Genomic DNA, 14,241 nt, shown 5'->3' on the forward strand with positions numbered 1-14,241 from the left:
TATGACAGACAAAATGAGAAAAAAAATCCAGAAAATCACATTCTAGGATTTTTTATGAATTTGTTTGCAAATTATGGTGGAAAATAAGTATTTGGTCAATAAAACAAGTTTCTCAATACTTTGTTATATACTCTTTGTTGGCAATGACAGAGGTCAAATGTTTTCTGTAAGTCTTCACAAGGTTTCCACACACTGTTGCTGGTATTTTGGCCCATTCCTCCATGCAGATCTCCTCTAGAGCAGTGATATTTTGGGGCTGTTGCTGGGCAACACAGACTTTCAACTCCCTCCAAAGATTTTCTATGGGGGTGAGATCTGGAAACTGGCTAGGCCACTCCAGGACCTTGAAATGCTCCTCAAGAAGCCACTCCTTCGTTGCCCGGAAGGTGTGTTTAGGATCATTGTCATGCTGAAAGACCCAGCCACGTTTCATCTTCAATGCCCCTGCTGATGGGAGGTTTTCACTCAAAATCTCACGATACATGGCCCCATTCATTCTTTCTTTTACACGGATCAGTCGTCCTGGTCCCTTTGCAGAAAAACAGCCCCAAAGCATGATGTTTCCACCCCCATGCTTCACAGTAGGTATGGTGTTCTTTGGATGCAACTCAGCATTCTTTGGCCTCCAAACACAACGAGTTGAGTTTTTACCAAAAACTTATATTTTGGTTTTATCTGACCATATGACATTCTCCCAATCTTCTTCTGGATCATCCAAATGCTCTCTAGCAAACTTCAGACGGGCCTGGACATGTACTGGCTTAAGCAGGGGGACACGTCTGGCACTGCAGGATTTGAGTCCCTGGCGGCGTAGTGTGTTACTGATGGTAGGCTTTGTTACTTTGGTCCCAGCTCTCTGCAGGTCATTCACTAGGTCCCCCCGTGTGGTTCTGGGATTTTTGCTCACCGTTCTTGTGATCATTTTGACCCCACAGGGTGAGATCTTGCCTGGAGCCCCAGATCGAGGGAGATTATCAGTGGTCTTGTATGTCTTACATTTCCTAATAATTGCTCCCACAGTTGATTTCTTCAAACCAAGCTGCTTACCTATTGCAGATTCAGTCTTCCCAGCCTGGTGCAGGTCTACAATTTTGTTTCTGGTGTCCTTTGACAGCTCTTTGGTCTTGGCCATAGTGGAGTTTGGAGTGTGACTGTTTGAGGTTGTGGACAGGTGTCTTTTATACTGATAACAAGATCAAACAGGTGCCATTAATACAGGTAACGAGTGGATGACAGAGGAGCCTCTTAAAGAAGAAGTTACAGGTCTGTGAGAGCCAGAAATCTTGCTCGTTTGTAGGTGACCAAATACTTATTTTCCACCATAATTTGCAAATAAATTCATTAAAAATCCTACAATGTGATTTTCTGGATTTTTTTCTCTCTCATTTTGTCTGTCATAGTTGAAGTGTACCCATGATGAAAATTACAGGCCTATCTCATCTTTTTAAGTGGGAGAACTTGCACAATTGGTGGCTGACTAAATACTTTTTTACCCCACTGTAAATAAATAGAGGAAGTAAGGAGTGACAATCAAAAGGAGAAGAAAGAAAGAAGATATGAATGAATAAAAAAGGTGAAGAAAGGAAGACATCTCAGAGTAAGAAGGTATGGAGAGAAGAGAGGTGGCAGGGCAAGGCGTCGCACGACTTTCCGTGGTGTCGCTTTGATCTATGGTCTAATTAGCAGTGAGGAGATACATTCTATCTGGCAATCATTGTTTTATTATGGCTTATACAAAAAGTAGCTCTAAAGATTATAAATGAGAGAGCCGTGACAGACTCACTGAGAGAACTGCCCAGTCTGGCCTGAGAAAATGGACGAGAGAGAGATAGAGGAGAGGAAAACGCAGAGAAAGCATGATGGAAGGAAATTATAAGAGGAGAGGAGAGTAACAGGGAGGTAGAATAAGATAAATTAGTGGGAAGAGACAATAGGAGAGAAAAGAGTGGGATGACAATTTGAAGAAAAGTGAAGAAGAAGGGAACGATAAAAAGGATGGGATAGATGATGGCTGAGGAAGTGAAATGGAAGAAAATAGATATTCCTGAGCAATAGACACTAAGGGGAGCTAGACAGGGGATAGAGGGAGGGGATATTACTCCATCCCCCTCTGGATCTCCTGTTTTGGTTGTGCTTCGCTGAGATAAGACCCAGAGACGGCACGCGCACGCGCTTTCATTACATCTCTCCCTCCCCCTCTCTCCTTTTCCACAGACCTCTCCCTTCCTCCACATCTCTCTCTCTCTTTCTCCCCCATCTTTCACTGACTGCCTCCCTCTTTCTCCCTCACTTCCTCTGCCTCCATGCACAGACCTCTCCCTCCAAGCACACAGACCTCTCCCTTCCTCCACATCTCTCCCCATCTCTCAATGCCTGCCTGCCTCCTTCTCCCTCCCTCCCTCTCTCTGCCTTCATGCACAGACCTCCTCCTCCCCATATCCCCCTCTCCCTCCCCACAGGCCTTTCCTGTTAATCAGGCCTTTCCCCCTCAGTTCCTCTCAACCACAAACATAACATACTAGAGTAGCCAGCACACCCCATGTATTACAGATGGGAGTGCTAATCCGCATCATTTTTACTCTCCGAGCCGTGAAGGTACGTCCATGTTGCTCCTTGGCCAGAGAGCCAGAGTCCGGGCTAGCACTGCTATGGTACCGCTACATTGCTAATGCTAGGCTATTCCGCTAATGTTATACACCGCTACGGTTGGAGGGTTTGTATGTAATTGAATTGAGGTTGACAAATTAGATGTGTCTGTAAATAAGAAGGCTGTCCAACCTGCATAGGCTGTAATCCTGTCTAGAGATTAGGTGGAACGGTCAAAAAGGGAAGCTCAGAGCTGGACTGTAAACACACAGGAATGTGTGTGTGTGTGTGTGTGTCTGTCTGTGTGTGTGTGTTTCAGGCTGAATCAGATGGATTATGCTTAATAGTAAAGCATGACTGTCAGTCAATTGGTTGGACAGTGGATATGCATTCAGAAATATTTGACAATAAGTCTACGTACAAGATAAGTGTTTAGAGAGACAGGGTGTGTGTGTGCGCATACATGTGTGTGTGTAAGAGATGTATGGTGTATACAGGACTATGATGGGAGAGGGGAAGAAAAAGGAACCAGCTGTGCAAGAGTGTGTATGTTATGTGTAGGGGGAGGGAATGGGCTCCAGTGTTTGAGCATGTGTTTTTTCATGAGCGTGCATCTATGTTTATGTGTATGTGACAAACATTGCCGGTCCCACTTGGTATTCCACTGTACGAGTGGCCGTGAAGGCGGGAGATGCGTGATTGATATGAACTGTTATGCTAATGTTACATTTGGATATGTCGAACAACGCTACATTTACATATCTATTCATTCAGCCTTCCTATGGACAGGAAACAGAAACACTGCCTGGCGCTATGTATACAGGCAGCGTTGCCAATAGCTCCCAGTCAGCCATAAACAAATGGAGCTCAGCAGCAAGGATGAGAATGCATAAGAGTGTGTGTGTGTGTGTGTGTGTGTGTGTGTGTGTGTGTGTGTGTGTGTGTGTGTGTGTGTGTGTGTGTGTGTGTGTGTGACATGTTTAACTATTCTTCTAGTAAAATAAACAAAAATTGGACCAACCGGGGACATTTTGTTAGTCCTCAAAAGGTAAAATGCTATTTCTGGATGACCTTGCCAAATCGCTCTTTAGCGACTCCTGTGGCGGGCCAGGCACATGCACGCGCGTCACCAGTTGTACAGTGTTTCTTCCGACACATTGGTACAGCTGCCTTCAGGGGTTAAGCGAGAAGTGTGTCAAGAAGCAGTGTGGCTTGGCAGGGTTGTGTTTTGGACGACGCATGGCTCTCAACCTTCGCCTCTCCCTAGTCCTGGACTAGGGATATAATACTGGAGTTGCAGCGACGGGCAAGACTAACTACCAATTGGATATCAGGAGAAAAAGGGGATACAAAAAAAAAGTTGCCCCCAAAAACAAACTCCTCCTCTGGACATCTCAGCATCATTACAATTTATAACAATCAGCTTCTTCCTACACTTCAAAGTGTAAACTGTTGGGACACTCCCTTCAGCGGTCCTACAAACTTACTCACCTTTGGCGTTTTCAAAAGGAGGTCAACCAAAATCAGGATCGCAAAATTTGTGAAAAAAATAAAAATAAAAATAAAAAATGTTTACTTAACATTTGGGTTAGGAGCTAGGTTTAGGGTTAAGGTTAGGGTACGGGTTATGGAAAATAGGATTTTGAACGGGACTGAATTGTGTCTCCACAAGGTTAGTTGTACACTAACATAAGGTTAGTGTGTGATACACTAACATAAGGTTAGTGTACAGGCGTGCTTGTGTAGCGGGTTTACATCAACCAAGTCTTAATGAATTTACAAGACTTTAGCTCAGTGAATTAACACAGTCTTCTATATGACTCGTTTCAAGAAGAGGCATATGTCGCACATCACTACTTCAAAAGGAGGCGTTTTAATTGTATTTCATTTTTATATCAACATGTGTTTTTTGGCAGAAATGCCTTCTGGAACATGAACTTTCATGTGCCTTAACACACTTGTATGCCCTCTTTAAATACAAATACAATTGTTAAATTACGAGCCTAGCTGGTTTAGTCACGGAAAAAGTCAGGAACCTTCCTGCTAGCCATGATTGGCTGAGATAATGGGTGGGCTAGACAAGCAGTGAGATGAGTTTGAATTGGTCTGCCATGTAGCATGCTTCTGTCTAGAACATGAGCTCTCAGTATGTGTAGAAAATCCTTTCTATTGCGGCTTTTTTGAACGATATGAAAAAATGAAAAAGTTTTGCTACTGCTCTCAACATTGTGGCCCTGAAGTTATCAGACGTTATCGTGTGATGGACTACTTTCTGGAGGACGATCGTGCCATTGTGGCCCTGAAGTTATCAGACGTTATCGTGTGATGGACTACTTTCTGGAGGACGATCGTGCCATGCCGACCCTCTGGGACTCTGAAAATGAATCAGATGATCAGGAAATCCTTGAAATAGGTAAAAACATTTTCAATGAACCAGACATTGTAGTCTTCTGATGACAGTGATGGGGAAGAAACACAGATAAACAGTGTTATTGGGCAACCATGGCATCCATGACAGAAGGAGAAACGTTCATCCATGTATACGGGTAAGAGTCTGGCTACATTTTCAGATATTATACATTTCTAATTTTTTCAGAAAGTTGTTTCCATTGCAAGATAAAGCGTACTGTTAGCTATCTAGCTAACTTTGGCTGGTTGGCTCGGTAGCTAATGTTACAAGTATGATCTGTGTAGTAATATTATTTATATCTCAGAAAGCCATTTGCATTGCTAGTTATAGCCTAATGTTAGCTAGCTAGCTATCATCAAACCTAGTTGGTTAGCTTTAGCTACGTGCAGATTCATGCACGGTGCATGGTAGTACGAGTTGGGATTATGGTTCATTGTTTAGCTAGCAATCTACATGTCTAAACAAAAGACTCCACTATGCAAGTAACCATTTCACTGTACTGTTTACACCTTCTGTGTCCTGTGCTACCATGCACCGTGCATGAATCTGCACGTAGCTAAAGCTAACCAACTAGGTTTGATGATAGCCTCTTCCTAGGTTTTGGCCTTTCTAGGGAGTTTTTCCTAGCCACCGTGCTTCTACACCTGCATTGCTTGCTGTTTGGGGTTTTAGGCTGGGTTTCTGTACAGCACTTTGAGATATCAGCTGATGTACGAAGGGCTATATAAATAAATTTGATTTGATTTGATTTGCTTGTGATAAAAAAACATAGATTTTATTTGATACAGTGTGTGTTTACCAGAGACGGTAATGTGAAGAACAACATGACCTGCACCAAAGTTAGATTAGGATATAGGCCAAGGATTTTTACTGCAGCTTTTTGCTACTACTTTCACCACTTGTAGTCTTGAAATCTTTGGTTATTTACTACACTACCTTATTCACTCTGTTTAGCACATGGCCTCACATGTAAAACTTTAAAGAGGGGTGAGGATGAAGAGGGTGTGAACGATGCTGAATGGGTGTAGACAAAGAAGGGCTCTCCAGTCGGTGCACCAAAACATTCACGGCCATTTTTATCAAAAGTGGGGTGACAAGTTTATCAACTTTCAAAGCAGAATTACTTTCCCATCTGCAGTGTATGATATACTATTTTCTAGCTCTGAGTCTCTACTTCTATCCAATGTAAAAAACACAATTTCAAATATTGCTACAAAGGACCGAATCCAGGTAGTGGGTCACAAATGTGGGTTTAACATCCCCTACTCCGTAAGTCATGTAGGAAAAAAACAATGTTGAACTTGGGGTATGTGACGGAGGGACAGGAAATAGTGTGACACTCACCTCGGACATGTTGACGCGGCCCTCCTGGAAGGAGCAGTCGCTGGCGTTCTGGGTGCAGATGTGACGGTACTTACACCAGTGGCACGGGAAGGAACCGTTCACACACGACAGGCACCTGGGGGAGGACGGTGGACGGAGAGCGTTAGGGGACACAGAAAACACTTGATGGGAAGTACCAAGCCATATGGGCTGGGCACATGCAGCGTCAGAATGAAACAAACAAACAAAGAAATAAATAAAATACATCTCTTGCTACGACCCTTAACCTCTCTCTAGCCATAATCTACCTGTCCTCTTGTTCAGTCTCTCACTTATCTCGATATTCACTTCTCTTAACTGTTCTCCCCCTCTCTGTACACATTTAGTATCCCTCTCTCAATATCTTCCTCGTCTCCCCATATCTATGCTGTTCTATAGCCTCTCCGTATCAAGTTACCCTCTCTCCCTAAATGTTTTATCTTTACCTCTGTCTGTTTTCTACCTAGTTCTCTCCCCCGTTGACAGTCTTCACCTCCACCTTTCTCTATCCATCCCCCATTTGTTTAATTCTCCCCATGGCTTTTAAACCTTCCCTCACCTTTGTCTACAGCCCCTTTCATCCTCCAGCTAAGAGCCATCGCTATTTAAATGCACCTGCTTTAGCCCTGGTGCCCAGGGGAGGAGAGGGATGAACAGAGGGAAATAAAAGAGAGAATATAGATCAATAGCAGGTGGGTCTCTCTGAGTGAGAGTGGGAAACGGCAGATATTGTGGGGGAGATGGAGAAAAGGGGGAGAGAAAGGGAGAGATATGAAGGATAAAGACGGGTGGGGTGTAGCCAAGGGCCCTGTCTAGATGCCTCGTGGGACAGAGGTATCGACGGGGAGTCTGGGCTGGTGTGTGTATGTGCTCATGCAGTGGTGTGTGTAGGTGGGAATGGAGACATCTGACAGCTCCTTGTGTCTGGTTTATTGATGTGAGACACTGGTGCTTCATCGCCACCAAAAATAGGAATTGAACTCTCTGCTCTACAAAGCCAATGATTTCATCACAAAAAATAAGAGAAAACATGTTACTTACTTATCTATCTTTTCGACTGTATTGAAAAGGGCAGCCAATTGGTGTCAGTCAACAAACTTCATTAAGTCAAACTGTCAACTTCAAAAACAAAAATAATCATGAAATGTATCAAAAGCAGACAATCTAAAACCAGACTGAAATTCTCTCCTGGTTGAAATTCTCCTTTTCGATATTATCTGCATGGACCTAACAGATCTAGTTCAATCAATACCCGTACAAACACAACACGCACCAAAGTATGCTTCCTCATTTAAAACAGCATTTCTGATTCTACGGCCGGCATGAGTAACAGGGTTTTATCTCTCAGAGCTCTTAAAGTCGGATGCAATCTGAATCCATCAAACAAGACGCAGATTCATTTGGATCAATTAGGACGCTCCTTTGTTAAGTGTGTTCTCAAAGCGGTTGTTCCAGCAACCCCCCTCTTTGTAAGGATCAGAGGCCCAGGCTTTAATTCAATCCCACTGCGCCTTTAATTGACAAATGTAGCATTGTGCTGAGAGAGCCTGTCCATTAAGAATGAGCAATGGGCGGCTAAGGAAATCACAGGCCTCTTAATCTGACATGAGTGCAGTAGGGCGATTCATCAATGTAGAAACAAATGGGAGGAGGCTTGATTAGGCCAGGTTAGGCTATCTCGCCAAATGGTTTGCTTGCTTCTATGTTAGCATTTCTGTAAAGAAATAACAGGCCTCTTATTCCAGCATCAAAACAGGAGGGTGATTCATCAATGTAGAAAGAAATGAGAGGAGGGCTTTTAAAATGTAAAACGTTCAACTCTCTAGAGTGTCACCCCCTTTGAAGAGGGGGATGACCGCAGCAGCTTTCCAATCTTTAGGAATCTCGGACGATACGAAAGAGAGGTTGAATAGGCTAGTAATAGGGGTTGCAACAATTTCAACGGATCATTTTAGAAAGAGAGGGTCCAGATTGTCTAGCCCAGCTGATTTGTACGGGTCCAGGTTTTGCAGCTCTTTCAGAACATCTGCTACTAGATTTGGGTGAAGGAGAAGCTGGGGAGGCTTGGGCAAGTAGCTTCGGGGGGTGCGGAGCTGTTGGCTTTGGCTGGGGTAGCCAGGAGGAAAGCATGGCCAGCCGTAGAGAAATTCTTGTTGAAAATGTCGATTATCATGGATTTATCGGTGATGACCGTGTTACCTAGCCTCAGAGCAGTGGGCAGCAGGGAGGAGGTGCTCTTATTCTCCATGGACTTCACAGTGTCCCAAAACCTTTTGGAGTTAGAGCTGCAGGATGCAAATTTCTGTTTTAAAAAGCTAGCCTTTGCTTTCCAGATTGACTGCGTGTATTGGTTCCTGACTTCCCTGAACAGTTGCATATCAAGGGGCTTATTCGATGCTATTGCAGTCCGCCACAGGATTTTTTGTATTGGTCAAGGGCAGTCAGGTCTGGAGTGAACCAAGGGCTATATATGTTAGTTCTAAATGTTTTGAAAGGGGCATGCTTATTTAAGATGGTGAGGAAATTACTTTTAAGATCGACCAGGCATCCTTGACTGTCGGGATGAAGTCAATATCCTTCCAGGATACCCCGGCCAGGTCGATTAGAAAGGCCTGCTCGCAGAAGTGTTTTAGGGAGCGTTTGACATTGATGAGGGGTGGTCGTTTGACCGTGGACCAAAAAATGTAGCTGCTAACCTTGTGCGACAGCAAGCCTTTTCCTTTTGGACAAAAATTACAAAAATATGGAGAGTTATGAAGTTATGAAAAATTGGTGTTTTGCAAATGTTGAACTTACAATATGGAAAAGCTAAATCAAAGTCCAAGTATACAGTTTTGATGATATTCTTGCAGAAAAAATGTCATGTAAATGTCTCCTTCACAATTTTCCCAAATGTACCTGGGTGACTTCACATTAAATGTCATGTAGCTTGCTCATACTTCAAGTTATCAGTCTGAAACTTTGCAAACACTGATGCCCTCTTGTCGACACCATCGGAATTAGATTTTGGACCTTTCTGTTGCATTTCAAAAATGGTGGTAGAATATTTTCTTCTACCAGATCTATTGTTATATTCTCCTACATTCAAAGTGTTTCCTTTCAAATGGTACTAAGAATATGCATATCCTTGCTTCAGGGCCTGAGCTACAGGCAGTTAGATTTGGGTATGTCATTTTGGCGAAAATTGAAAAAAAGGGGGCTTATCCCTAAAAAGGGGCTAGTTTATGTAGCTTAGACAATGACCACTCTTTGTATTACATGAGCATGTTAATAATGACAAAAGCAGGACACCATTTTAGCACAGCAGGATTTGCCATTACGCGGGGATCGATGCAAGGTCCCCACAAAGTACAGGCTCTAGGTCAAATCCCCAAACTAGCTTTAAATGTAGGCTATACATCTACCAGACAAAGATCCTTTTATTTCGTCCTTTCTTTTATTCATTAAAGAAAATGTGTGTTCTGTTTGTGTCTTAGGTCTTTGGTATAACGAGCAGGAGAGCAGCATGCCAGGACCACCTACCATTTACCAATTCTTTACCTCCTTCAGGAAGCACGAATTCAATAGCTCATTAACAGTTCCATAGCTTAATGGGGAAGGAGGGAGGGTACCACGTATGTTTTTGTCCATTCAATTCCATTCAGAGGCCCCATTTGGGGATCCCCGACCACTACTCCTTTGGTCTGGAAGCAGGCCTATACATAGAGCCCCCCAGTAACTCACTAGTTGCTTCCCCCTGCTAGTGTCCATCCAGACAGTTGAACTTCGGGGATACCCACCCAAGGCCATTTGAGGATACCCTCCCACCCCCAAACTTCTTTCTGGAGGTGGGCCACGATAAATGGACCCCCTTGTGACAATCCAACCATCAATGGAGAAGCCATGTTTCCATGTAGCCACACTTCAAACCTCGATCGCTTTAACATTATAGACTTGATAAAATGACTTATTCTGAAGGTGCATTTTATTTCAAATTAATAGTGCTTTTTAAAGGTGTAAATAGCAGTAAGATAAATACCTTCAACGTGGATGCTCTTCTATGCTTTCTTCAATGATTAAATGCCTGCTTTGGCCCAAAATGTTTATCAGGAGATGTAAGTGCAAGTGCTTATTGTGGAGGCATGCATATGCCCCAATGTTAAGATCAGATGAGAAGCATTTAGGATCTTGTAGGAAATGTGAGGAGAGAGGATAGTCACAGAGACAAATGGAAAAGTCTCGTTCATAATGTCACACACTCAAAGTCTCTACCTCTTTTTGTCTCTGTGTACCTCCATCTCCAAACCACACCTTTTCCATATCTGGAGGAGAGAGTATGACACAGTTTCCTGCAGCGTCTTTATAATGAATTAGACTGTAAGGACCCTCAATCACACAATAGATGACCCAGTCAGTACCTGAACAAAATTAACTACAGGAAAAAGGTGCTTAGAGATCTTAGTTGAGACATCAACCCTACTTCATTTCCAGACTCTCCACCCTAGTCTTAATAAATTGTAAATGGGATTTTTTTTGATGGAAACATTTAATTAAGAAGTAATCATGGCCGCGGGTGATTTTCTATTTCAATCTCTCCAACCTTAACTGAAACAGTGGGATTTCTAATTAGAATAATATTGATATGCAAAGTATGGATTTTTTTATTTATTTTTTTAAATCGCAGGCCCAAGACGTATCAGTAGAATAAATAAGGAGGGAGGGTGTGTGTTTTTGGTGCGTATGGGGAAAGGGTAGGTAGTGTGTGTATGGGGAATTGTGGATGGTGTGTGTATCCCCCATACACACACCATCCACAAGTCCCCATATTATGTGTATGGGGGATGTATGGATGGTGTCGGTATGGGGGGTTGGTGGTTAGGGTGTATATGGGGGATGGCTGGATGGTGTGTGTATGGGGGGTGGGAGGATGGGGTGTGGTGTGTATATGCTGGGTAGGTGTGGGGGTAGATATTGTATTCATATGGGATAATGTATCAGTATGTATCCATGTCTTTCAACATCGGGCGAGCATATCCCTTGGCGAGAGTGATTGTAATTCCATCTATAGAAGAAGAGAGAGAAAGGATACAAGGGTTGAAATATGATGACTGCTTTTGAAGCTCTTTTTGGATAGAGTTTGTGTGTATACGAGTGTGTGTTCCGGCATGAATTATGTTTATGCTTGCATATAAATATATAAACCACTTTGTGTCTCTCATCTACTCAGCATCTTTCCTCGTCAACTCCGTAGACTCCTGTTATTACAAAAAAAATGTCCACTCCATAACCCAAATCCCTGAATTAGATTTACCAACCAATGTGATTTACTCTGCCATCTGCATCGATCACCGTCATCTCCATAGATGCGTGTCACCTCTATATTGTAGACATTATGATGTCCACTCCGTTACACAAGCTCTTTATCATATTTGTGGGTAATATTACGACTATGAACCCCAGTATTGCAGTAGCATTAACAATTGAAGAGGTGTCTTAAGAGGCCTTAGCAGGGGTCCAACCCACAACCTTAAAATTGTTACCACCACACCGGCCTCAACCAACTGGCCAAATCAGTGGGCTGTGTGTGTATGTGCTAGGGGGGTACTGTGATGAGGCCCATTCTCCAAGGAGGCTCGTCTGACTGGCACGGGGGACACTCGACTTTGGGCTTTGAGGAACCTATGAGGCCCACTGGCCATCTGCTGCCCTGCGGCTAATACCACAGCAGGCACAACCTATCTCCACTCTGGTTCATCCATGGGGGAGGGGGTCTAGTCTGCCCTAACACCACAGGACAAGTGCATCTAGCCTGGGGAGAGCCAACCCCAGAGGTCCTGAATGGCTGGTTGTGGTTTAGATTTTTACTAAGCTGGTGCCTCCAGAGTCATGGCTAAAGACTGGGTTGTAAAAGGTTGTGTTTGAACTAAAGGGTCTCTCTCTGTCGAAACGTCTGGTTTCACAGCGCCTCAGAATGGAACATGGATGCAAGCTATGGCAGGACCAGACCAAACAACCGCTTGTTTTTAACTGGCTGATCTGTCACTCCATCAACATTTAGCATAACCCTTACACCCTCCCCCATACATTGTGGATTTCAGCGCGCAAGCAGCACAAGTGATTTAAGTAAATTTGTGGAATTTCTTTCCTTCTTAAAGCATTTGAGCCAATCAGTTGTGCTGTGACAAGGTAGGGGTGGTATACTGTACAGAAGATTGTCACGGATCCCCTCCGGTACTGCTGCTCATTATGTTGACCAGTTCCAGAGGTCGACATCACCGGCCTTGTAGGCTGCACTCATTACGCACACCTGGTTCCAATTTCTCACCGATTGTGTTTGTATAAATATCCCCTTTGTTTCCCCATTGGGCTGTTGATTATTGTTCCCATGTCCATTGGTCGTGTGAGTACCTATGCGTCGTCTCAGCCTGTGCTGCATGTTTTGTGCATTGTGTATTCCGGGTATCGTCCTGTGTCGTTCTACGAGGTTTACCCTCACTCTATTGTTTGGGTACATCCCAGTGTTTTGTATCCGCGTTTGTTTTGGGTGTATTAAAAACCCAGATGTATTCCTGTGCCTGTTTCCAAATCCTTTATACCAGTGTGACAAAGATAGCCCTGTGTGGTAAAAGACCAAGCCCATACTATGGCAAGAACAGCTCAAATAAGCAGTGGTGTAAAGTACTTAAGTTAAAATACTTTAAAGTACTACGTAAGTAGTTGTTTGGGGTATCTGTAGTTTACTATTGATACATTTGACTACTTTTACTTTTTCCACTACATTCCTAAAGAAAATAATGTACTTTTTACTCCTTACATTTTCCCTGACACCCAAAAGTACTCGTTACATTTTGAATGCTTAGCAGGACAGGAAAATTACCTAATTCACGCACTTATCAACAGAACATCCCTGATCATCCCTAATGCCTCTGCTCTGGCAGACTCACTAAACACAATGCTTCATTTGTAAATTATGTCTGAGTGTTGAACTGTGCCCCAGGCTATCTGCAAATGTAAAAAAATAATAATAATAAATACATTTGTCATCTTGTTTGCTTAATAAAATAAATGTTAAATGATATATAATTTTGCTGTTGATACTTAAGTACAAACCAAATACTTTAAGACTTTTACTCAAGTAGCATTTTACCGGGTGATTAACTTTGACTTGAGTCATTTTCTTTTAAAAGGTATCTTTACTTGAAAATTGGGTACTTTTCCCACCACCAAACGACAGTCAATCATTTCTTCAAGACATGGTCAGTCAATATGGAAAATTTGAAGAACTTTGAAAGTTTCTTCAAGTGCTATGATGAAACTGGCTCTCATGAGGACCGCCACAGAAAGGAAGACCCAGAGTGCAGAATAACTGATGAATTTACGAACGCTCAACACTGGTTGAATATGGCCGTGTCAGTAAGCTTTGGCTTACTGTCTTAGTCACCAATGCTCTGGGGCCCCTCAGGGATGTGTACTTAGTCTCCTGTACTCCCTGGCCAAACACGACTCCGACACCGCAGTGGTTGGCCTGATCACCGACAACGATGAGACAACCTAAAGGGGGGAGGTCAGAGAACTGGCAGTGTGGTGCCAGGACAACAACCAATCCCTCAATGTGAGCAGGTCGAGCATTTCAAGTTCCTTGCTGTCCACATCACCAACAAAGTATCAAGGTCCAAACACACCAAGACAGTCGTAAAGAGGGCACAACAACACCTTTTCCCCCTCAGGACTGAAAGATTTGGCATGGGTCCCGAGATCCTCAAAACGTTCTACAGCTGCACCATTGAGAGCATCCTGACAGGTTGCATCACCACCTGGTATGGCATCTGCTCGGCATCTGACCGTAAGGCAATACAGAGGGTAGTGTGTATGGCTCAGTACATCACTGGGGCCAAGCTTCCTGC

General features: G+C 43.4%; 1 protein-coding gene across 3 annotated transcripts in view; it reads right to left on the reverse strand.

Moving 5' to 3' along the window:
* The window catches only part of LOC110528476 (plexin-A1), a 388,596-nt gene that overhangs the window by 143,835 nt on the left and 230,520 nt on the right, over nucleotides 1-14,241 (reverse strand). For all 3 annotated transcript variants that reach the window (XM_021610568.2, XM_036984053.1, XM_036984054.1), the window contains exon 9: nucleotides 6,341-6,455. In XM_021610568.2, coding sequence (XP_021466243.2) covers nucleotides 6,341-6,455 — 115 coding nt within the window. The remainder of the gene's footprint in view (nucleotides 1-6,340; nucleotides 6,456-14,241) is intronic.

The sequence above is a fragment of the Oncorhynchus mykiss genome, chromosome 7, assembly GCF_013265735.2.
Source record: "Oncorhynchus mykiss isolate Arlee chromosome 7, USDA_OmykA_1.1, whole genome shotgun sequence".
NCBI lineage: Eukaryota > Metazoa > Chordata > Actinopteri > Salmoniformes > Salmonidae > Oncorhynchus > Oncorhynchus mykiss.